At 45.8% G+C, this 25,692-nt stretch overlaps 1 protein-coding gene across 2 annotated transcripts in view; it reads right to left on the bottom strand.

Annotated features, from left to right (window-relative positions):
* Positions 1 to 386: 386 nt before the first annotated feature.
* UQCC1 (ubiquinol-cytochrome c reductase complex assembly factor 1) overlaps positions 387 to 25,692 on the bottom strand; it is a 94,877-nt gene continuing 69,571 nt past the window's right edge. For both annotated transcript variants that reach the window (XM_081256276.1, XM_081256275.1), the window contains 3 exons: positions 12,659 to 12,736; positions 6,636 to 6,749; positions 387 to 3,749 (listed from right to left, as the gene is read on the bottom strand). In XM_081256276.1, coding sequence (XP_081112402.1) covers positions 3,615 to 3,749; positions 6,636 to 6,749; positions 12,659 to 12,736 — 327 coding nt within the window. In that variant the 3' untranslated portion in view covers positions 387 to 3,614. The remainder of the gene's footprint in view (positions 3,750 to 6,635; positions 6,750 to 12,658; positions 12,737 to 25,692) is intronic.

Below are 25,692 nucleotides of genomic sequence, written 5' to 3'. Positions count from 1 at the left end.
ATGCTCCAACTCCTCGAAGGCTTTTCTTAACCTTGAACCTGAACTCCCGTGTTCTGACTTTTCCTGTATGTGTATGCGCCCACAGAAGCCCACGTGGCTGGAATACTGCTTTAGTTTTCGTTTTCCTTTTTAATGTAGCACAACTGACCCTTTCCCCATCTAGTGCTCCTTTTCTAGAACTAAAAGCATTGGACTTGGGTGTCAGAACCACCTGAGTCTGCATGCAAGGTAAATCTGGGCTTCCCTGAGCTTCAGTCCCCCTCAGCAGTAACATGAACTTATAAATAACACTTACCTCACAGAACTGTCACTGAGGATTAAATGAGATACTAACTGAAAACACCAAGCAGCGTCTGGCGCAGAACAGAAACACAAAAAACACTGGCTGAAGTGTGGCCTGCGCTTTAATCTCAGCTTGGTGTAAGAAAGCAAACCTTGCAATTTTTAAAATTTTAGGCAAATCTGAAATCTTAGGGGTACTATTCGCAACATTTTTCAGTGTTTCTCATTTTCAAACCCTATAATATATTCTCAGAAGAGTAAGGAAAACATTTGTTTCTTCTGATGAATAAGTATAATTCCTTTCATGTGACAATGGGAAGTACATAACCTTCAGCCTGTCTCATTTCTGCCTTTGGCTTCCAGGGAGCTCAGAGCAAGGTTTTATACTCAGTTGCACATTTCCTCACTGACCTGCGGGAAGCAATGTGGGGTGGGGAGAGAGCAAGGGCCCCAGGGCTGAAGATGAAGGCTGGGCACTCTAGGCCCCTTCTCACCCTGGTTCATCTTCCAGGCCTCTCTGAGCTGTAGTCCCGTCTCGTCTCTTGTGTAAAGGGGATAAGAATCAGGAGAACAGTACCTATTTTACAGAACTGCTGCGAGACAATGCACACCTGAGATCACACTTTATAAATTGCTGAAAAAGTCACGTGAAAGTTGGTTATTAGCGGGCTAAGTTTTCTAACCTACCAATGCTTGCATCTTATCTCTTAAACTTTGTTTCAATCGTTTTGCAGTTTTTACACCTGTGTCTCTTAATTGGCTGTGATCCTTTCTGGACGTATACAGAGTACAAATAAAGGACAAAATTATTCCTAGAGAGCAATCTCCCTGAGAGCAAAGAAAACATCTTTCACTTGTTCTGTATAATAACAATTTGCAATAGAAAAACGTTTAGCTATAGAAGGAACATCTGGCTTTCGTTCCTACTTGAAGGCCAAAGGAGGTACTTCGTACTGAATTATTAAAATAAGCTGAACTGTAGCACAGACTGAGAGAATGGTCCAGAAAGGGGCTTTTTGTTGGGCTTGTATAGATAATGATTGGTGGTTTAGTCATTCATTCCTTCTTTCATTTATCAAAGCTTACACTGATGCCTACTAAGGTCCAGCCATGCTGCTGGATGCTGGAAAAACAAAGGCGACTGATCCAAATACCAATGCCCACTCTGAAGGTGCTCACAAGTGCAGGATGGAGGGTGGGTATGTAAAAAATAGTTCCTCTGGAGAATACTGCCTGGGGTGAACAGGAGAGGGTGGTATTAGGGGACATGTGGAATTTCTTTAGTCAGAAGAGCGGACAGGATTCCAGGCAGAGAAAACATACAGGGTAGTCTCCTCAGGTAACCCCAAAATGGTTCAGTTGCTCAGAAAAGAAAGGGGTTAGAGACTCAAAAAGACAAACAAGGATCAAACTAAGAAGAGCCTTGCAGCTTCCAAGGAGCCTGGATTTTATTTTGGGGGGGCGGGTGTAGTCAGTGAAAGATGCCTACGGCCAGGAAGTGAGGGCTTTGTCTGGGACATCACAGACATGACAGATCAACTGGCTCTTTGAAACATGGCTGCGTGTCATACGTTGCAGTGTTTGGTGATTACTCTTCTTATGGAGACAGGACTTGGCTCTGCAGGTGGGGGCTGTCTGCTGCTGTAGGTATTCATATAGGGCCCGTATGAACATAGGCAACTGGGATGTTGAGAAGGGGCGTCAAGTTCCGGACCAGGGCTGGACTAAATGACCGCTAACGGTCCTTCCAATCTGAGATGCCATGATTCTAAAGCAAGCCCGGTAGCTGAACTGGTGCTGCAGGCTGCGATCTGTGGCTGGGGAGCTGCCCTGGGCAGCAAATGGGTTAAGGCTCAAATAACTTTTATATATAAATTAATGTGTAGAGTTGAGAGCCAAATCTGTTCCATTAATTTTTCCATCCATTCCAGGAGCAGTTAGGTACACACCGTAAAGTTTATTTTGGTGCATGGTATACTTCACTCCATTAAAAATAAATTAATCAGCAAATTCCTGCCTGGCCCAGCTCTGGTTTATGTAAATAGTGCCCAGCTGTAATGAGTTACAAGGTGTTATTATCTCACACACACAGGAGGCTTCACTCTAGAGCTCCGTGTGCAACAAAAGCATCTTAAATAAACTCAGAGAAGGTGGTTTGATTTGTAATGTTTTCACAGAAGTGAGATATACCTCACCCTTATAGAGTTTCTTTATGACTCATTTTATAGCAAGTTAAATGAAGGAAGTTTGATGGGGGAGGGGCGATATGGTTCTCCGCCCCCTTTCTTCAATTTAAAGAAAATTCCCCCCGAGATGACCCACACTCAGAGGGAGGAGGGGACTGGTCCTCAAGTGCTCAGACCAAGGTGGCTCTGCAGCACATGCCCCTGGAGTTGGGAAGGGGGTGGAAGGCTGGGCACGGGGCTGGGTCCTGGGGCGGAGCAACGAAGCCAGGAGGAGTGTGTCCTCTTCTCCCCTTCTCCCCAGTACCTCGTGTAAGGGGGAGCCAAGAGAGGAAAAGGCAGCATGTTCCTCACCCAGTTCAATGGGAGTGTGTGACAAAGGGACCTTTCCCTTGAGGCCTCTTCCCAAATGACTCAGGATGTGACAAGCCCCCTGGCCATAGAGGCCTCCTGGGTCCCCAAGGTCATGGCCTGGAAGGCTGTACCTTGGCCAGAACAGTGACATCTCCATGAGCTGGAGGCAGAAGCAGCAGCAGAGACCCCCCTGAGCCTCTCCGCCTCCCTGTCTCTAACTGAGCTGGGCAGTGCTCCTCAGCTCGTGGCATCCACCATCCCAGGTAAGTTTCTAAAAGACCCAGGAATAAAGAGCCATGGCAGAGAGAAGTCTCTGTTTCTTTTAATGGCCAACTCAACCCCACGGCTCAACGCCGGAGGACAGAGCGTGGTTACCCGTCTTGACTCAGAAGCATTACAAACTGCTCCTAGGCCACAGTGGGCCCTTCGGGGGGAGGGGGTGTCCCCTTTCTATTAACCTACCCCCATTCCCTTCTGTGGCCTTTGGGAAAAGCTGTCAATTGCATGTTTCCTAGAGGGGACCTGGGGAGTGGGTAGGGGAGCTCTTGGCTCAGGGCTTCTCTTGAGGGAGAGGACACCTTAGAAGGGCTAAGGGTTCTCCCAGCACCGTACCCCACCCAATCAGACTCCTGGGTGTACTAAGAGGAAAATCAACACAAATGGGGCCAGGTGTTTGACAGATGCTATTCAAAGGTCAGTTCAGGCCACTTCCTGCAGGATCCTGGGCCAAACAGCCCACACTCTTCTGGCAGTTCCTCAGAGATAGTTGGCCAGCTGTTTGGAGGGACCAGCCCATCAAAGACCCTCGTCATTGTAAGTTGGGGAATGGGGCTTCAGGATGCTCTTAGGATTCTCCTCCACTAGAGGGCGCCAGCTCACCTCCCCTGTCAGAAGCAGATCCTCACCGTTCATGGAGTCCAGGTACTGTATCTGCAATCAGGAGAACAGGAAACAGGAAAGGGACAAGGGCAGGACAGACGTGAGATGGCACAAGGAACCAGCCTCCCAAAGGAGAGAACGGGGCGGGGGCATGAGGGGCTTCCGACCATCCCAGCTCCCAAGCCTGGGGCAGGGGTAGGGGGGACGCGGGTAGTGGTCTCTGATCTCCTGGATTATTTCATTTACGGGGGTTCAAAGAAACAAGTCACTAAGGAAGCTTTCTCAGGCTTTAGGGAATTCCCCATTGTGCCTCTGAATGGACAAATGTCTGACACACAAGCCCTGACTTTGTGGACCAGAAGAACTGTGTGTCTGATTGTCCATTCAGGGTAGCGATGTTACCCAAGGTGAGCCAATTCCCTTCTCGGAGATTTAAGTTCCCTTGTCTGAGGAAGGGGCCCACAATAGTAACGTGTACCCCACAGGATGAAGGACACTGCTAGTCCCTGGAACTCAAAAAAAAAAAAAGTGTATGCTTCTACTGTCCTCTAGTGGGCCCTGACCCCATGGTTCGTGCACCCCAGCTTCACCCCTCTAGGATGACTGAGGGAGTTTATCCCCCTGAACAATGCAGAGAGGGGACACCTGTGATGGAGAACAGGAGCAGCTGCAGGGAGGCGTGGTCAGGCAGTTTTGCAAGAGGCAGGTGCTCTAACGAGTGGCAAGTCTTAGGCGACAAAGGCCACCTCTGGGAGGATTGCCAGGCTCCTGCTGGTAAGGAGATGAACAAGGACAAGTGCTTTCAACTGCACAGGCAAACTCTAGGGCGAGAGCTGGATCAGAGCAGGAGTCAGCACTGGATTCAGAAAGATGAGGCTCCATTTGAGGGTGAGAAGGCAACTGGGGGGAAAGGAGAGGTGGCAGGAGTCCAAAGGCCTCATCTTAGGCCTTGCATCGACTTCCTCTTCCAAGAATTCCTTCACTCCCACTGCTTTGTTTTTAGGCTGCAGACCCTCGCACTCACCCCCAGTCTCTCACACACACCTCAGGTCTGGATTTCCACATGTCTCCAGTGCAAGGAGATCAACTGACCTGTTATCTCACCTAAAAGCCACTCCTCTTTCCAATTACTCCATTTCTGTCCCTAATGCCACCACTATGCCCATCTCCTGAGTTGAAAATCTCAGCAAGATCTCTGAATGGGTCTCAGGCCATCTACCAGACCAACTGGCATCATGGCCCAGGACTAGCTAGCCTCCTGGCCTTCCCCGATCCACTCGGTCAGACTTAGTCCCTCCTTTCTTTAGCCTTTCATAGACTCTGCTCCTGCCTGTATACATTGCAGACTGACTTATCCCAGGGTTAGCCTTGTGCCTGACTGGCTTCCTTGCCAAATCATGAGCTGGATCCTAGAGGGCAGGACTGGGTCTTACTAATTCCTGCTTTCTCAACAGAGAGGCTGGTAGAATAGGTGCTCAAAAGGTTTGCTGACAGAACTGGGTCCCCATCAGAGCTCGCTGCTTCCCTAAGAGCTCCATCACTGTTTTCTAGTGCCTGCCTCTCACTGGGGCAATCTGGGCCTTCTTATTGGTGTGGCAGCCCCTTCCTTCAGGGCCCTCGGAGAGGTCCCAGCTGTGCCCTTGTTGTGGCCCCTGGCACAAGCCCACCGCGGTAGATGGAAAAGTTGGGCTGGTCTCTCAGAAAACATAGCATTTGCTTTGCCAATTGCTACTCCTGTCTGAGGGCGAGTCCAGTCAACAGTGTGAGTCTCAGAACTCTCTGTGGGTGGGGTCCTCTGGTCACAGTGCCTTCTTCCCAGATCTGGCAGATTTGAAGAATGGTCAAACAGCAGTCCTGGCTTCTGGGGTTCTCTACCCCCTGAAGAGCCTTAGTATGTAGTTTTCCAGTAATCAACCAGCTGGGCCTGCTGGACCTGTCTTCTCCTTGGAGCCAGAGCCTGGCCTTCCCTCTCCTGGCTGTTGGAGGCTTGAAGGCCGTGGACACAAGTGAATAAGAGAATAATTGTGAGGTGAGGCCCCTTTGGCTCCAGGGGCCAGGCCCGTGAAGCAAAGGTGTGACTCATGGGACAGCCTGAGCTGGTGAGCGGTCTGGAGCAGCTGAGGCCTCTAGTGGCTGCATGAATCACCCAGCTGGGGGCTCTAGACCAGCTGCACAGCCTGACTCACTGGGAGACCCTGGGAAAGCCTACATGTGCCTCTTCCCTGCCACTCAGCTCTCTCTTATCTATAATGTATGGATTTCCCATCAATACAGGATCCGGGGGCAGAGAGAACAGGAGTGAATTCTTCCTGGGCTCGAGGAAGACTATGTAGTTAAGCAGTCCTCACCCTGGAGCTTTCTCTTGGAAGCTTTGGTGTCAGGGAGCCCTGGGCAGCCAGAGGGGTGAGGAATGAAGCAGGGGGACTCTGCTTGACGACAGATAGCAAAGCACCCAGTGGGAACAGGCTTACAGGATGTTGTGGAATGCTGCCTGGAGCCCAATCCTGTTGGAAGCCAGGAGTTGGAAACATGAATCCTGGGGCTCAAAGTGGGTACCTAAAGGGAGCTTCACTGCACCCCGTGCTGCTATCTTACAGGAGGACTGTGTGTGCCCAGGATCAGTAAGGCACTGCACACACAGCAGACAGTCGAATGTGCAGTGAATGAAAGACAACAGGTTTATAAAAGCAGCAGACTTCTCGGTGCCCTTTATTCTTCTATTCCTACTCCCTGACCCCTGACCTGGCTCATGGCTGGATCCACAGAAGGTGTTCTTTCTTGATCGGTGCCCACTGCTGACATGATCTGGTCAGAATTCCCTCAGACTGGACTCTGGGAACTCAACCTCTCATGATCCTCTGAAAGTCCAGCATCCACAGACCTCAGGAAGGACCTGTTGTCCAGGAGGCTCTGGAGGGGAGGGGAAGGACTGCTCACCTGTTTCCTCACATACTCCACCAACAATTCAAGTTGTCGAGGGTCTTCACATTTCTGGTTGAAGAAGGTTCTCCAGAGGGCAGCAGCCAGCCCACGATCATCTGAAAGGACCCCCTAGAATACACAGCACAACTGTTCTTCTGGGGCATATGGCAGAGCCAGGATACAAAAGCTGGGGATACTGTGAACACGCTAGCAACACAAAATCAGCTCAGAGGGACCTTACAGATACCATGAGAGAGAAATGGGACAGCTACTTGGTAGAGTTTGGAAGGGGTCTTCAGAGAGCATCTGGTCTGACCCCTTCATTTTATACAGGCGAAGAACATGGGACCCAGAGGGGCCAAGTGACTGGCTAATAAGGTTGATACAGAGATGGGGCACATGTCTGATGGACCCTCCTAGGCCACAACTCCCTCTACAGCCCGCCCAGGCCCAGGCAACACCTGAGAGGAAGAGAAGAGAGATGGGAGCAGCAGTGGGTCCACTGCCATCCACAAGGAATGGGCATGGAGTACTGTGAGTATTTATTTCTTCCCAAGAACAGAGGTGAGTGTAGGTTGCATCTTCTCCCCTGGTCCAAGGACACACATCTGCAAGGCAGCTAGCTCTTTAGCGATGAGAGCCAGGGACCTTGGCCTCACTGTCACCCAGCTCTGGGCTGGCTATGGCTGGCCAGCCTCTCCCTAAGCAGAGGAACAGGCTGCTCGGCAGGACTGCCATGGGCCCCAGGGGAGTGCTCAGAGCCTGTGTGTGCCTAACGTCGGCTGTCCCGACACAGAGGAGAGAGAGCTCTGTAGGGAAGCCCAAATATCAAAGAGGCCTTCATCCTGGACTAGGGCCATTTTCTAACTTGGAGCTCTGAGGAGGGAGAGAGGAGGGTCTTGCTTCCTGGGCAAGGGTGACTAAAGGGAAAGGCCCTGAGAAGTTGCTCTGTCCAGGTGCCAAGGTAGTGTACGGAACCAGACAAAGTGCTGACTGGGGCTTGGAAGTCAGTTAGGAGACAAGATCAAGTCCTGGCCCTGCCAGTACCAAGCTCAGAGACGGTGGGCAATTTATTAAAGCTGTCTCTTGACCTTCTCATCTATTAAACAGAGACTAAAATGCCTGCCCTACTTACAGCACCTTTGAATTATAAGAGATAACGTATGGGTGTTTTGTTAAGTGTAATATGTTAGGTACAAAGATTAGGAGCTTGTTTGGGCATGCAGCTGTGAATATAGTTGAAACAACAGTGATATCTGCGGATCGGACCACCTGAGTTCAAATGGCAGCTCTGTCACTTGACAGCTATGTGGCCTTTGGAAAGCCACTAGCCCTTCCTGAGCCTCAGTTTCTCACAACCTAAACAAGCAAAATCAAACCTATCCCACAGAGTTGTGAGAATTAAGAGACAATAGCCATGAAAGGCTCTGTAAGTGATAAATCATTACACAAAGAGCCAGGATCACTTATTCGATGTCACGCTGTGGTCTGGCCCCCGAGGCACTGCAGTACATGAGGTCTGGCTTTAGGGCTGCTGCCAGGAAGGGCCATGTCCAGTATGGGGTACTGACAGTTTGGTGGAAAAACCGTCCACCTGTCCCAAATGCCCCCTGCTAAACACCCCTACAATTCCAAGAGACTGTCCTGGCACAATGGCTGAGTCGGGAAAACCAGCTTCTTCCGGCAGATGGGGACAGAAGCCAAGGACAAGCTCAGGCACATCACTGTTCTCCAAGCTATCTGCTAACACAACAGCCCGCCTGTGTCTGAAGTGCCCTGGGCACATGCCACAGTGCTGCTGGCAGCGACTCACATAGGCTACACGGGAGGGAACACGAGTGGGAGCGAGTGTTATAAGGACTTAGAAAATGAGCCCAGAGCACAGGACAGCAAAAGCCCCGGGAGCCACGGCCTGCCGCAAACAGGCAGCCTTGGCGATGGGTGAGATGGCTGGGAAGGGCCAAGTCCATAATCAGTCAGGAGGAAAAGGATGACTCACAACTCAGATTAACAATGATAGCCACCTGACTGTTCCAGACTGTCAAAGCTCCTTCACACACCTGGCTCTGATGGTGAGGTATGCCAGGAAGAAGAGATGCTATTACCCTCACTGGAAAGGTAAGTACGCTGAGGCTTAGAGCTTCTCTAGCTAATTGGTGGTAGATTTGGAACCAGAATGCACTGGTGAGGTCAAGGGATGATGCTGACTGGCTCTAGTCGGGATGTGGTACCTGGCACAGAGCGGGAGAGCAACACAAATGGCTGAATAAACCAACGAACCCAACTTCTGCCTTCTTTCCACCACACGTCTAGTAAGTCAGTGAAAACCAACTGGTCTGAGAGAGGAAGCGGGAAAGAAAAAGGGGTGCCTGGGAGGCAAAAATTAGTTTGCATAGCAATTTTCCCACAATCAACGGGGATGCCTACTTGTTTTCCCTCACGATATAAAAAAAGCATCCTTCAGGAAACTGAGACACCTAGGTCTAGAGTAACCAAGAGGCAGCCAAAGGGACTGTCCTGGCCCTGGAGGACCCTGGTTATAGTTAAGAGTTTAAAGTGGTGGAGCCTCACTCAGCGAGGGCCGATCGGACACCACTACGTGCTTAGCACGGTGGTAAGAACGCAGAAGTCACAGTGATACAGTCATAGCTCACAAGCAGCTTGCAATCTAGTTGAAGGGACAAAGCTAGAGCACATCAAACAGCAGCACAGAATTAAATCCTGGAGAATGAACAAATGCTCATCTGTGCAGGAGACTGAGGAATAGTCAAGACATGGTTGGTTCCTCAATCTTCAGTCTTAGCTTCTATGAAAACTCCTCAGAGACCTTCCCAGTCCACACTAAGTACACCCACCCCGTTATTCTCTATCACTGTGCTCTATTTGTAATTAGATATTTATTTGCTTGTTTACTTATTTACCGCCTGTCTCTCCATTAAGAGATAAGCTCTGGTAGGAAAGAATCAGACCATGTTTGTTTTATTTACCAGCATATCCCCAGTGCATCATACATGGTAGGCACTTAATAAATACCTGTTAAATGTTAAATGGATGGATGGATACTGAAATTCAGGGTGAAAAAACACAGACCTAGAGAGGTCAGGGAAAGCTCTGTGGAGAAGGTGGCCTCAAGAATGGAGACTCTTTGGAGAGCTACAGGACATTCTAAGCAAGAAAGAATAATATTAGTTCACTGAACATTTACAGAGAGAATGCCTACAAAGTGCGAGACCCTGAAATCCTCAGGTTCAAAGCTGACAGCCTCAGCTACTGCCCCCCACACCTGGTTGTCCAGGACAGCCTCAATCAGACACGGCATATCTGTGGAGCAGTGAGGCAAATGGTCTCACTCAGAAAGAAGGCTACACACTGGAGGGCCATGGGAGATAACGGTGGACAGGACATGTCACAAATGGGGACAGTTCACAGAAGGCCTGGAAGTTCCATGGAGGAATTTGGACCTAATGTAGTAGAAAACAGGAAGGTTCCAAACGTGTTCAGCGTTGGGGCACAATCCAAGCAAGATTCTAGGAAAAGGGTGCTGTAGAAGAGCACTGTCCAATCGAACTTTCTGTGATGATGGAAACAATCTACAGCTGCACTGCCCAACACAGTAGCCACTACTAGCCACATACAAGTACTGAGCACTTGAAATGTAACCAGCGTGACTGAAGAACTGCATTTTCAATTTTAATGAATTTAAATCAAAACAGCCACGTGTGGCTAGTACCGGAAAGCACAGCTCTAGAAGCTCTAGAGCCTTGTGACTCCCGGTGTGGCCTGCAGAATGGCTGCACGTCCCCTACAGCTCGTGGGCCACGCAGAATCGCAGGCCTCACCTCAGACCTGCTGGGTCGGAATCTGAATTTTACCTAGGACTCCAGACGATCTGCATGCACACTAAAGTATAAGAAAAACGGTTCCAGAATTACACCTTTAAATTACTTGGGGAACCTTTACAACTACAGATGCCCACCTACAGTTAAATCCAGAACTTCTGAGGGACAGGGCCCAAATAATGGTATTTCTAAAGTGTCCCAGGTAATTAGTCTATTTCCCAAACTTTCCCACTCTGAAAAGTCACCTGGTGTGCTTGTTGAAACACCAGGCCCCACTCCCACTGAATGGGAATACTTAGTGCAGTTCTCAATAATTAGATTTTAAAAGCACCCCAGGTGACTCTTGCACTCAAGCGTGTTTCTAAGATGGCTCTGCCAAGATGGATTTGGGATGGGGGGACAGAACATCGTTATTGATGTGGGTGAAAGGAAACAACGGAGCCATCTGCAACGAAGACCGCAAACAAATGCTAAGAGAAAGAAAATTATATTTCTTCAATTCTAAGCCTCATTCTTTTATATACTGTAAGGTTTCTGCCATCAGAATGTATCTAATTTAACAACTGATGCATAGATTTAAGCAGTGTTTCTCAATTCCCACCCCACAAAGCTCATATTGAATTAATGATGTATGCAGACTTAATTGCTCTCTTATAACTGAGGATATTTAGTAGACGGGGAATTGGGAAACCTCCATTTTAACTAGTCCTATGACCCTAAGCAAATCATTTAACTTCATGTTTTTGTAAGCTCATGTCCTGGCTTTAGTTATTATCTTCAGGCTGATAACATTTCCTCCAGCCCGAACTCTAGTTTCTTACTTTCATCCTTTATGCATTTCTTCCCTTCTTCACTCTTCACCTGCCATGTGCCAAGCACCATGCCAGGCAACAGAAATACAGAGTAGACACTGCAACTACACAGGAGAAATCCTCACCCAGTGGGGTGACAGTTAGTGCTAATGCAGCAAGTGCTGTGGAGCCCAGGAAGGGCAGAAGGCGTTGAGCCTGGGGGAAGTTCTTGGGCCTGTGTCCCAGAAGGGGTGATGCTTGCATTAAATCTGAAGGTAACCACAAAATGAATATAAAAGCACATGGTTTGTTAAAAAGAGGAGGTATGATGAATCCTGGTGGTATGCATACAGGTTCATTACACCATTCTTTTGCCTTTTCCACGTGTCTGAAATTTCTATAATAGTTGAGGAGAAAAAGATGAGAGAGATGCTACAGCATGGATGAATCTTGAAGACATTATGCTAAGTGAAATAAGCCAATCAGAAAAGAACAAAAACTGTATGACTCCACTTATATGAGGTACTTAGAGTAGTCAAAACCATAGAGACAGAAAGCAGAAGAGTGGTTCCCAGGGGCTGGGTGGGGGAGAGAATAGGAGAATAGTGTTTAACGGGTACAGAGTTTCAATTTGGGAAGATCAGGAAAAGTCCTGGAGATGCTCAACAATGTGAATGTACTTAATGCCACTAAAATGTACACTTAAAAATGGTAAACTTTATGTTATGTAAATTTAACAATCAAGAATGAGATAGATCTAAATGTTCTCATGTAGAAGGATACCCAAGATATATTGCTCAGTGAAAAAAGCAAGTTGCAGAATAGCAGTATATGCAGTGTAACTTACATTTGCATGAAGAAAATAAATACATAGGTGCTTGTGTATGCACAGGTAACACTTGTAAGGACACCCAATAAACTATTAACAAAGTTTTCCTCTGGGACAGAGAATTGGGCAGGAGAGGAAAGGGCCCTTTTATTTTTTATTTCAACCATTTATGCACAGTTTTATGAATTTTTTAAATGAGTATGTATTGCTTTTATAATTAAACCCCCAAAAAAGTGTGTGATTTGACCGTGATGTTGATGTGTGCATGTCTTCCTCTCTCTGAACGCATCTGGGGTTGAGACTGTGACTGATTTGCCTTTGTCCCTCCATCCAGCACTCCACAGGCACTCAGTAAATGCTCTGACCATATTGCATAGTGCTTTCTCTCTCAAGTGCTAGGCAAACTGCTGGGCACACTCATTCTAGTTGCTGAGTCAGTGAAGGTGAGGAAACAGTAAAATACTAAGCCATAATGGCAGGCAGTGATGGTGGCCCCTGAAGCTTCTCTCAGAGGCTCTCATCAAATGCCTTTGTTGGGGGAGGCCATTGTTCTGCCTAAGGCTTGGTAAATAAGCTTACCTCATCATATCCCAAGATTGCCACATAGAAATTATTTGTCATAAGCATCATGTTCTTCTTCAGGATATACGAATTAACCTACGGAAACAAAATGGCAAAAACAAAAGTATAAAAGAAAGGAAAAAACCAAAAAGTATGCTCTTAACTTAGCAGAACAGAGAAAGAGGGCCCCTAACAGGTCAAACTGCCAGTCCATCCCCATTTCCCTGATCTGTCAGGATTCTCCCCAATTTGACAGCTTCTTTTAGATGCTGGTCCCAAATTATACAAAGCAGTAACTCAGTTTTATGAACTGAGCCCCAGCTACGCGTCGGGCTTTGTGCTAGATACTATGAACACAAATTAAAAGAAACGCTTCTTGACGGGAGGAGCACACGGTCTAGTAAAAACAGACATGTAGACAATAATCACACTGCAATGCACTGCCTCAAATTCTATCCCAAAGGTGGTGAGTGATAAATACATGTTAGTACAATGGTCTCCACTTGGTGGGGCTGGGAAGAACTCTCTAGGAGGTAATGTTTAAGTGGACCTCAGAGGAGGAGGGGTCTGACAAGAGAGGGTTGGGGGGAGGAAAGAGGACATTCTAGACACAGGGAATAAGCTGTACAAAGTGCAGGGGCAGGAAAGAAAACGGGGAGTGCCAGGGAGGATGAATGGGCAGGAACACTGGAAAGGTAGGTTGGGACCAGGTTAGGAAATGTCTTAAGGGTTACTCAAAGGAGCTTGTTGTAGTGAAAGGACAAAAGGAGGAAGTGGTCAGAGGTGGGAAGAGGAGGAAGAGAGGCAGGGCTGTGAGTGAGATGCTGAGGAGAAAGGTGGGCCCCTGAGGCTGTGGACAGGAGGGGAGAATAAGACGGGCTGAAGAAGTAAGACTGTTCATGTGAATGGACTGTTTTAGAAATGCAATGCCAGTGAGACCGTGGAGACTCAGGCAGAACTCCTCTCAGAGAATAGCCAGTGAGCCTTCAGAACCTAGAGTGCAGTTCATGGAATCTCTTCAATAGGATAAAGCTCTGACCTCCAGGAATATGCGAAAGGAAAGGGTACCGTATTTCATTCCTCTCTGGGATCCCAGCAGAAAGCCTGGTGTAATGTGTAATACATAGAAAGGACTCGTTGACTATATAAACTGACAAGTTTTAGAAACACCCCGAAGTCATCTGGAACTTTACATGGAGAATAAGATTTGTGCTTAACAACCATGACCATTGCCCACCATCATTTCCTCCATTTACTGAGCACCTGTTATGGGCCAGATGCTTTATGGACATCATCTCCTCTAACTGTCACCGGGGCTCAGAGAGGCAGATACACTATAGTCATGTGTTTATAGACACAGAAAACTGAGACTCAGACAGGTGAAGTGACTTGCTGTAGATCCCACAGCAAATTAGTGATAAATCCTCCAGGTCAGTCTGAATCCAAAGTCCATGTGCCTGACATTCCATCAGGTTCCTGCCTGCAGGAAGATAATTTTACTTTGGATAATAAATCAAATACTGAATGATTTCATCCTGTGGTTCATAACTGGTCTCTGAAGGAGGGCAGAAAGGAGTAGTGAAAGGATCTGGATTTAGTCAGAAAACTGGGTTCAAGTCATAATTCTGCTGTATACATAGGACGTGATCTTGGGCAAGTCAAGTAACCACTCTGAGTCTATGTCCTTGTCTTTTCTTTCTTTTTTTTTTTTTTTTTTTTTTTTTTTTGCGGTACGTGGGCCTCTCACTGTTGTGGCCTCTCCCGTTGCGGAGCACAGGCTCCGGACGCGCAGGCTCAGTGGCCATGGCTCACGGGCCCAGCCGCTCCGCGGCATGTGGGATCTTCCCGGACCGGGGCACGAACCTGTGTCTCCCGCATCGGCAGGCGGACTCTCAACCACTGCGCCACCAGGGAAGCCCTGTCCTTGTCTTTTCAATGCCCTATACAGAGAGCTGGTTTGTAGAGCAAATGAATTAGCATGCACTTCATTCACTCCTTCATTCATTCACTCCCCAAGGTACACTGAACGCCTTGGTAAGCTGCAAAGTGCTCTGCAAGTGCAAGGAATTATGAGTAATACCTTCGGGTTTGTTTATATAAAACTACAACCAGCTCCAATACTTTATAGTCGTGGACAATTTTCAAAAAGGGAAAGAGAACTGTGAAGCTCAAGACTGGAAAATGTGAGATTGGATGCAGCTGTTTATGAAATCCATGACCTTTCCCACCCCACCTTCACCCTAGGCCAAAATAGCCATCCATCCTCTGTGTTCCCAGAGCTTTCTGTCTACACTTCTCCTGGGGGCACAACACAGTTTAGACTTGCTTTTGTACCTGCCTCTCCCACTAGTCTGTGAGCTGCTCAAAGGTCATAAGAAACTCCGTCTGATGAATCTCAGCACCCCTGACACCTAGGCCAGGGCCTGGTCAGAGCAGGGTTTAAGACTGGCATGCTGATGACTGAATCCTCACAAGGCCTGAGTACCACACATAGTGTGTTCTATCCAATAATATCCTTTTGTTTGTTTCCTTTTTTTTTTTTTTTTACTGCTGAGTACCTTCCATGTTTCTGAAATTTCAGAACTGCCAAACTTTTTACTGCACCATCTTTCAGAATGGGCTAAGGTAAAAGAAGAGTCAAGGAACAAGCCAGAGCTAGAGTTAATACCTTCTGTAATGAGAGGATGGGACTACAACCCAGATCTGTTGATGCCCATCTTGGGGCTCTCCCTACTCCCATACTAGTCGTTCTCCTAACTGTGCAAGAAGAACCAGAGCCACAAAAGGACAATGTCAGAGAAGTCAAGCACAAATGCAGCATCTCTCAGAGGTAAGCATTCACTGAACCTGCTCAGCAGAGCTGGCTTATGTGTTGCATCAAGCCAGTAAGCTTTAGAGCTGGAAGGGCCCTCAGATATCACCTAGCTCATCCCTTTGAGGAAATGGTAAACTGAGACCCAAAAGGAGAAGGGACTTGTTCTGCAGGTCACAAGAACCTGGTTTCTGGACGAATGCTTTCCCTATTTCACCATCTGCAGGGCATTTCCAGAGATCACCAACACATTAATCTGCAAATTTCAATTCCAGCTTTCCAACAAGGCTCATTTACATACAAACATACTTTCTCCTCTTGGGATGCACCTGCATTCTGGCTGGCTACTGCCCAGAAAGAATGGAGAGCAGGAGTAGAATTCCTTATTAGCCAGGATCCTCTGCCTCCTGGTCCTATATTCTAACTCCAGTGACCTATAAGCTGCCTCTCCCCCTCACCTCTAGCTGAGAGATGGCAAGCTGCCACAGCTAGAAATGGTTTTCAGATATCATCACCCAGGCTGGATTAGATCATGAAAAGGACCCTTCCTGGAAGAGGGTGGAAGCTCCATCAGTGCAGACACATGATCTGTAGGCAACAGGTGAGGGTGAGAGCAGCTTCCTAAACTACTGGACTCGCCCTGAAGGGCCCTTCTAGCCAGCCCAGCAGCCAAGGGGAGCTGGATATTCCCTCTGGTGAATCTCTGTTGGGACCTTATTCCCTCACTTAAGCTTTTGTTTGCTGGTGTGCAGGTTCTGTGTCCTCACTGCCAGATAACTCCATACGGAGCACCCTGCCCATGAATACATAGATGGACAAACCGGATGAGAAACTCTCCCCGGTTAGCATTGGGTTGTTCTCTGATTAAACTCTTATCCTTTCCATAATGCTTTGCTTTTTAATAAAAACCCATACATAAGGGGCTTCCCTGGTGGTGCAGTGGTTAAGAGTACGCCTGCCAACGCAGGGGACACGGGTTCGAGCCCTGGTCCAGGAAGATCCCACATGCCGCAGAGCAACTAAGCCCATGCGCCACAACTACTGAGCCTGTGCTCTAGAGCCCGCAAACCACAACTACTGAGCCCGTGTGCCACAACTACTGAAGCCTGCGTGCCTAGAGCCTGTGCTCCGCAACAAGAGAAGCCATCGCAATGAGAGGCCCTCGCACCGCAACGAAGAGTAGCCCCCGCTCACCGCAACTAGAGAAAGCCCATGCACAGCAACAAAGACCCAACGCAGCCATAAATAAATAAATAAAATTTTAAAAATCTATTCAAAACAAAACAAAACCAAACCCGTACATGTAGCACCACCACAAGGAAAAGGTTCCTTTTATACCAGTTACTCATATTTTCCCATTTATTTAAGCTATTAAAATTCATGCAGATATTTATAAGCCATCAGGATTTGGTGACTGGTATTACTGAATGTTTAATACTAAACTAAACAGAAGAAATCAGAGGGTTAAATGATGACTGCAATTCCTGTAATGACTTAATTAAATTTTTATTGAGTACATAAACTATGATGTCATTTCTAGCCAACCATGGGTCTGCTTTCCTAGCATGTCACAGGGTGGGAGCACTCAATAGGAGGCGAGGCTAAACGAGCAGCAAGTCTCGGCTGTAATGGGGAGGGGAGCAAGGCCCATGTGGCACACTCAATAAATTATCCGTTCATTTTTAAACAAAGTCCACAAGTTACAATATATTTGCCATGCACTTTTTATGACATAATAAAAATGTTACCTTAAGGATTACTTAACACATACTACAGATGTTATAGCAGAGGCAGGCACAAGGGGCAAAGAAAACAAACATGAGCAGGCCAGGGACAGGTCCTGGAGTTTACATCCCAGGGGGAACAGCACAGTATATTAAAAAGGGAATGCAAAAATGGTCAGGGAGGGGGGCATACAAGAGTTCAGGGTTACTAATCAGTAGATTAATGAATGAGACAACCAACGGGGAACACAAGTAAAGCAATAATGAATCTTGCAAGGCACATGTTTAACCAATGTAGTATTCTCAAGGAAGAATATTTGCTTTAAAGAGATGCCAGTTCATTTGAGGCCAATTCACTGCCCTCTTTCCCCTTTTCCCTGTTGCTGCTCTTAAAGACATTTATGTGACTGCTTAACAGAGGAACCAGATTATGTGGACGGAGGGTCTGAAGGAGGATCAAGTTTAAACTCCTCTGTGAGCTCTGTAAGGTTTTTCGTGATCTGTTCTTGGTCATCTTTCCTGCCTCACCTCCTCCCACCTCCCCACTTTTATCTCACCCTCAGTCAGAGTAAACTATGTGCAATTTCCACAAACATGTCATGCTCTCTTATAGCTCTCAGGCACACTGCTGCCAGGAATCCCTCTCCCTTCTTTATCCACTGGGATGCTAACTCCTTCTTATCCTCTAAGACATAACTTACAAATTATATCTTCTGAAAAGCCTCCTCTCTTCCCAGTCTACAAAAGTGTCTCAGCAACAGTTCCCATAATTCACTGTTTACCATGTGCCAAGAACTACGCTAAGAGCTTTATACATATGAGCTCACTTAATCCTTCCCAGTGACTCTCTGAGATAGGTGTTATTACTGTCCCCACTTTAGAGAAGAGGAAACTGGTGTTTGGGAAGGTTAAGGTTATACAGCTAGGAAATAGTGGGTCAAGACTAGAATACAGAGCAGTTCAATTCCATTGCTTATCTATGTTGGAACAAACACCATAAATAATGTGGCTGCCCTTTCGTATGCCCTATACCTCAGGTTACCTGTAGAGGCTGGGTGAATGCTACTATGGTCTTGGGTAAACACAACGCAGATACTCCCGATCACAATGGTAGCTAGAGATGGGCTACGAGATGGGTGATCAGTGGCCAATTACTAATACGTCATACATTTCTAGCATAAGCTAAGCCCCACTCCTGGGTAAACTGGAGGGAAAAAAGTATAATTATGGTGTAGGAGGGGAGAATGGAAGAAGGTTGGTATGGGTAACACAAGAACTGATGAGAATGAAGATAAGAATAAACTTTAAGGCTACTGAGGCAAAGCTGCTAACAGTAGCAGGCTAATAAGGATCTGCTGCAATGAGTGAATGATAAAGCGTGCCTAGAGTTGCTGACTGAAGCATAAGGAATATATCAAATTCACCATAAGGCTACAATGCAGCACAAAAGATAGCAGGTCAGGTTTTAGTTGTCTTTCTAGGGGTTAGTAATGACATCAGCAACACTTTGCAATGTCAACACCACGGGCTACAGTCACCGAATGGCAATAAACTAGTGTGCACTGAACATCAGCCAGTCTATTTTTTTTTTTTTTTTTTTTTTTTGCGGTACGCGGGCCTCTCACTGTTGTGGCCTCTCCCATTGCGGAGCACAGGCTCCGGAAGCGCAGGCTCAACGGCCATGGCTCACGGGCCCAGCCGCTCCGCGGCGTGTGGGATCTTCCCGGACCGGGGCACGAACCCGTGTCCCCTGCATCGGCAGGCGGACTCTCAACCACTGCACCATCAGGGAAGCCCCAGCCAGTCTATTTAAATTTAATGTTAGAAATGAGCTCACTGTGCAATATTATATGAAATACACAGAAACGGGTGAAAGTCGATAGAAAGAGAGAAGGGCACATGGAGAGACCAAATACACATGTGTGCATGTAACCCACTCGCATTATGACTAAAAGATCTACTGAGGCTCTTTCAGCAATGATCACAAAATACAACAAATAAAACTCTCTGTGTGCGTGCGTGCGTGTGCATTTGGCAGGTCCAGAGAAAACTGTGTTAATACCAAGAAGAAAGAAAAGGAAAAATAATAAAATGTGAAAAGATGGACAATTTCTTTTCCTTTTTTTAGAAAATGATGTGAACATATGAGTATAGCATGTTCCAGCTGTGATGAAAAGCCAACCTAAACAAGGCATGAGATAATCCTTACATCTCATTTTAATAAATCACTTCAAACTTCTAATGCACCAGAGAGGCTTGCTACATTGAAATGCCTTTTAAAATACTTACTCTTCCTTATTATTTATTTATTTATGTGTTTTGAAAGTCTCAATTTTATTGCTTGGGATCTGAATATTCAAGATCTGCATAGCTTGATACGGTCCTGAAAAACAAGGTACATGGTTGTTATTTTCTCAACCTTAATTTCTAAATGGTTACAAAGCACAGGAGCCTTTTCCTCAGGCTTGGAAAACAGCAAAGCAAGAGATGGCTGTCCTTGGAAATTACAGTCATTTACCCTCTTAATAAGGCATTCAAACATACCAGTAAGCCTGTAATCACCTTGAAAAGAAGCTGATGAGGTACATTAAGGTCCTGGGAAGATCAAACTATCACGCCAAGTTCATTTTCTTCCACGCCAAGACATACAGCTGAGGGAGATAGCTCTAATCTACTCTGATTTCCGAAGTTTTTGATTGTATCCCACAGGACAAGGCTCATGCACTGTTGTCCCAATTCTATACACAAGGAAACAGAAGCTCAAACATGCTGAGTAACTTGCCCCAAAGTCACACCCTGCCTGTGTGCTAGCAGTGCTGGAATTTTTATCTCAGCTGGTACCTAAATCTAGTGTCTCCTCTACACTGTCACACCTTACTGCTTCTGATGAGTCATATCAGAAATGGAGAATCACATAAGCAAAAACTGCTAATTAAGTAAAATGGAAACGACCCTGAAGTGTTGAAAAATCGTCCTAGAAACTGAGATGAGATTCAACAAGGTCAGATGCACAGTAGCATGTCTAGGCCAAAATAAATAAATAAGTAACAGGATGAGGGAAGGGTCTGACTATGTGGTCATAATTAAGACCTAGAGCAAATCCCTGATCATGAGCTGAGAAATGTGAAAAGGTAATCATAATGGAATACATCCAAAGAAATGCAATATACAAAGCTCAGAAAGTTTTCCTTCCTCTATTATTGTAATGGTCAAGAGTCTTTGTTTTAGCTACAGTACTTAAGAATAAACACGAAGAAACCAGAGGAATTTCAATGAAGAATGTCAGATTGGAATGATCACATTGGGTTGGCACTGGTCACAAGCCAGGACAGTCGATTCTATGGCCAACAGAAACACCCAGAGGCCGTTCCATGGGTTGGCCTGGTTGCTTACATCATCAGCCTCAATGGATCAGTAGATCTTGGAAGTATTTTGATGTTGTCTAAGGTGAAAATCACTCACTCTCTCAGCATCCCTTCCTTAGAGCCCTCCTACTCCTCTCCAACTCCATATGAGTCAGTAGGCTGCTGATCCTAGAACCATGTCCCCTCATCACAGAGAGGGGCCCAGAGTCCAAGCTAGTCTAATGAGACTCATTTCTGAGTAGAAACATCCAAAGATAAAAGACAGCTAAAACTGGATCATCCCAAAGAGATTACTAAATTCCTATTACTAATACTAGGATCCCTGAGCTTCCTTGTACCTTTCCTTCCTGAGGCCTGCTGTTAAACTCTCCTTTCCATTCTGTGAGCTTTAGTTAGCCCCCAATGAACTCCTTTGTTTGCTTAAATTAGCTGCAGTCTCTGTTGCTTGCCATCAATGGATATACTGTCATTCATCAACTCAATAAAACCTCTCCATAATAATAACATTAGCTAACAATTAACATTTGTTGAATGTCTACCATGTGCCAGAAACTATATTAAAAACTTTATATGTGTTATCTCTTTAATTTTCACAATAATCCTAAAAAGGGGGTGTTACTGTCATTTTATAGAAAAGGAATCACTCCGTTTTCTGTGAAGTCTTTCAAGCTCCCCAAAGCTTACTGCTTTTTCCTTCACATGTTTTTTTAATATTTCCACCAGGAAGATGCACTGTATTATTTTAATAATCTGTTTACAGGTTGCCCCTCCCCCACTGTATTAGAGCGTGAGCTCCTTGAGAGCAAAGATGGCACACTGCTCAGCACATGTCTGTAGAATGAATCGATATAATATTTCCTGTCATAATTACCTCTTGTATTATTGATGCCCACGTACCTTTTACAAATTTTAAGAAAGCTCCCTGAATACAAGGATTTGGGAAGGGGTTGAGCAACTTTGTATACGTGCTGCTACTGTTTTCATGGTTTTCAAACACAACTCCGCTCTAGCCAGAAGAGGTTCAACTCCTGTCCTTTTAGTCTATTTTCACATGGCCTCTGAAACTCCACACCTCTCTCAAAGCAATCTCTTCCACTGAAAAAAGTTTCAAGACCACTTCTAGTTCCACTACTACCATCCATAGAGTTCTAGATTTGGAGGCAAAATACATACACAAGGGAATTCCCTCGTGGTCCAGTGGTTAGGACTCCACGCTCTCACTGCGGAGGGCCTAGGTTCAATCCCTGGTCAGGGAACTAAGATCCCACATGCCGCATGGTGCAGCCAAAAAAAAATAAAAATTAAAAAACAAACAAACAAAGAACCCAAAATACATACACAAGCAGTTTCAAGTAAAAAGGAGACTTTATGACTGAAAAGAGAAGGAACTTCATGATTGCCAGGGTAAGAAAACACAAAGTGGGCAATTGAGTTTTCCTCTCTCATTAGTCACTCTAACAAGATAATAGCCAACTAACTCTCTGATGTGAACAGATCAAACATGAACAAACCTTTGATCCCTGCCTGCTCTATAACAAGTACTATGGAAGAATAATTAGGAAACTAAGAAGTGCTTTTCTGCTGATATTTCCAAGTTTAAGAAAGGATTTACGCCCTGCAAACAAGTGCCAATGCATGAAAGTTTTGATCAGGATTTGGTTTTCTGTCATTAAATACAAGATTTGGAAAGTGAAAACAGTCTAACTTATTAATGCCACGGGGTGCGACCAAAAAAAAAAAAATCCTATGATAGACAGTGGTGACGGTTACACAACATTGTGACTATATCTAATGCCACTGAATTGTATACTTATAATGGCTAAAATGATAAATATTATGTTATATATATTTCGCCACAATAAAAGATAATTCCAATTACAAACGTTCTTCCCACACAAGTATTTCAGTCTGCAACTTAACCATGTGTATGTATATATTAAAGCCTCTCAGGATACTTCTCGATTTTGAGCAGTAGTGTCATGAAGTAATTTACGTTCCTTGCTAGACCATAAGCTGTCTGGGTGCAGAATTCTACATTGCCTTGCACACATTTGATAAATATATATTGAGTGCCTACCATATTCTAGGCATTGTGGTACATGCTGGGCATAAAAGATGAATAAAACACAGAACCTGTTCTCAAGAAGTTTGTAATCTCATATGAAGTGACATACAAATGATTGTAACAACATACTGTATGTAAAAAATGGCAGTGGTGAGTCTGGGGGCTCAAAGGCTTCAGAGATGAGGTAACATTTATTATATTGGCTATTAAAGGATGACAGGGATTTGTACTTTTTAGACAGAAAAAATAGTATGTGTAAAGCCACAGAGAGGGGAACAACTACAGCATCCTCAGAGGAAAATCTGTAACAAAGAGCTCATGATGGGACGAAGCAGAAGGTAGAGCTGGAAAGGCAGTTTACGTTTGACTGTAAATGGCCCTGAATGCCACATGAAGGAAAGACAAAGAAGAGTTCTTAGCACAGGGAAGCTGCACAGATAGATTTGTTGTTACTGTTATTTCACTGAAGTATAGTTGATTTACGAAGCTGTGTTAGTTTCAGGTGTACAGCAAAAGTGATTCAGTAATATATATATTACTGAATATATATATATGGATAATTAACTATATATATTCTTTTTCAGATTCTTTTCCATTATATATTATTACAAGATATTGAATATAGTTCCCTGTGCTATTGGATAGATTTGTTTTTGAAAAGTAACCCGGGACGTCCCTGGTGGTCCAGTGGTTAAGAATCTGCCTGCCAACGCAGGGGACACAGGTTCAATTCCTGGTCCGGGAGTATCCCACATGCTGCAGAGCAACTAAGCCCATGAGCCACAACTACTGAGCCTGTGCTCTGGAGCCTGCGAGCCACAACTACTGAGCCCATGCACTGCAACTACTGAGCCCTCGTGCTGCAACTACTGAAGCCCGCGCACCTAGAGCCCGTGCTCTGCAACAAGAGAAGCCACCGCAATGAGAAGCCTGCGCACCACAACGAAGAGTAGTCTCTGCTTGCCACAACTAGAGAAAGCCCGAGCGCAGCAACGAAGACCCAGCGCAGCAAATAAATAAATAAATAAGGGGAAGAAAAGAAAAGTAACCCAGCAAGTACAAACCATAAAGCTGGGGGAAGGATCGGAGGCAGGAATCCCAGAGGAGGCTGCTGCAATGACTCAGGTGAGAGTTGGTAAGAAACTGAATTAATGTAAGTGGCGAAAGGAATAAAGAGGAAAAAGTCCAGCAAGATCAACAGGATTTGATTATGAAGTGAATGTGGAGAAGGTGAGGCCATGACTCACACCTAATCAGACTTCACTGAATGCCAGCTGAAAAAAAGAATGCAACAGTTATACGCAATCATAGGCTGATGACTTTCTGACCCTGGCAGCGCTAAGTGTAGACAACCAGTCTTGTAGGGTTTTAGCAATCACGGTGCCCTCGATGTCTCCTATGTTGTGGTAATGGAAAATCTTACTTGGACAAGATGTAATATGAGCAAGATGTGTATTTAGCTTGAGCCCGCAGGCGTCTCCAGCAGAGCAGCAGTATAGCACACCAGGGCCTAGGAGCCTGAGCCCCTTTCCTAGTAATTTGTTCACCACGTGTCAGTGGCTGTCATTCCTCTGGGTCCTCTGCGTTCTACCTGCAGCCATGAGGTCTGATTTCTGTCAGCAAGAAGATGCTGACACACTTAGGTTTCCAGAGACACTTGCAGGCTCCCAATTGCACCCTGGACCTCATGACTGTATTTATAAGTGCAGAAAAGCTGCAGGCACAACTTTGCTTTTTTAATGATTTTCTATTAAGTTTAGGCAGACTGCGGACAGTGGAGAACTAGAGGATGCTTGCTCCTCATCAATGCTGGCTATCTCAAATGCACAGACATATAACCAAACAGCTGAAAATGGATAATTAACAAGTTTGAGAGTTCTTTGTGAATGGAGCCTGGGCACTGTCACTTTTCCTGGGTGCTGAGGATCTAAACAACCTAGAGGATCTAGAGGCAACACTGAGCTCACAGGCCCCAGCCAGAGTCCTTTCCCACTCAGCGATTTTAAGACAGACATCATGTTACCTGGACAGCAACATTTTCTTAGACAATCCAAAATCTAGCCCCTTCCCGACCTTGAGATTGGAAGCCCTTTTATCAAACAGACCTGAATTCTCCTTCTCTGCAGTAATAGGGAGCAAAAGAGATGGGAAACCCTAATTAACTGAATCACACATGTTAACTGGTGACTCCAGCTGGGCAGAGGAGGCCAGACAAAAATCTATAGCCCCGAACAATAAAGTGGATATTTCCATTGTTCTGTATGGATCACAGAATGCTTGTCTTTTACTGTTGTTTCCTTACTGCTTACTGTTCAGCACCATACAATTTCCAAAATACTGACTCTGTGGTAATCTGAGAAAGAAGCTGTTCCCTGCTGTAGAGGTGAGGAAACAAAGGCTCAGAAAGGTCAGATGACTCACCTAATTATCACTCAGCTCATAAATGCTCTAGATGTTTACAGAAACAAGGTATTCTGACTCCTAGTCCAACATTCTTTTACGACTCAAACAGAATTGTCATTCAGCTGATAGTTTATAGAATCTTGTAGAAGTATCCTGGGAATGGCTGAGCCTGGATTCTGGGTAGGAGTGATATGATCACTCCTGCTCAAGTAATGAGGAAGCCAAGGGTGAGGCAAGGAGTAACGTCCAAATACCCCCTGAAAACGGAATGGACGCTTGGCCTTATGAGCTCTGAGAGTAACCCTATCTCTATAGGGTAATCCTTTTTTGTCCTCTTTTTTCTGTACAATGTTCTTAAAAGGGTAAGCATTTTTCAAAAAACATAATTTATTTATTAATTTTTGGCTGTGTTGGGTCTTCACTGCTGCGCACGGGCCTTCTCTAGTTGCAGTGAGCGGGGGCTACTCTTCATTGCAGTGCGCGGGCTTCTCACTGCGGTGGCTTCTCTTGTTGCAGAGCACGGGCTCTAGGCACACAGGATTCAGTAGTTGTGGCTCGTGGGCTCTAGAGTACAGGCTCAGTAGTTGTGGTGCACAGGCTTAGTTGCTCCGTGGCATGTGGGTTCTCCCCGGATCAGGGCTCGAACCCGTGTCCCTTGTATTGGAAGGCAGATTCTTAACCAC

This window comes from Mesoplodon bidens (genome assembly GCF_964165515.1).
Source record: "Mesoplodon bidens genome assembly, chromosome: 15".
Lineage (NCBI taxonomy): Eukaryota > Metazoa > Chordata > Mammalia > Artiodactyla > Ziphiidae > Mesoplodon > Mesoplodon bidens.
The sequence above is the reverse complement of the archived record's forward strand: the minus strand, read 5'-3'. Positions and strand labels throughout refer to the sequence as shown.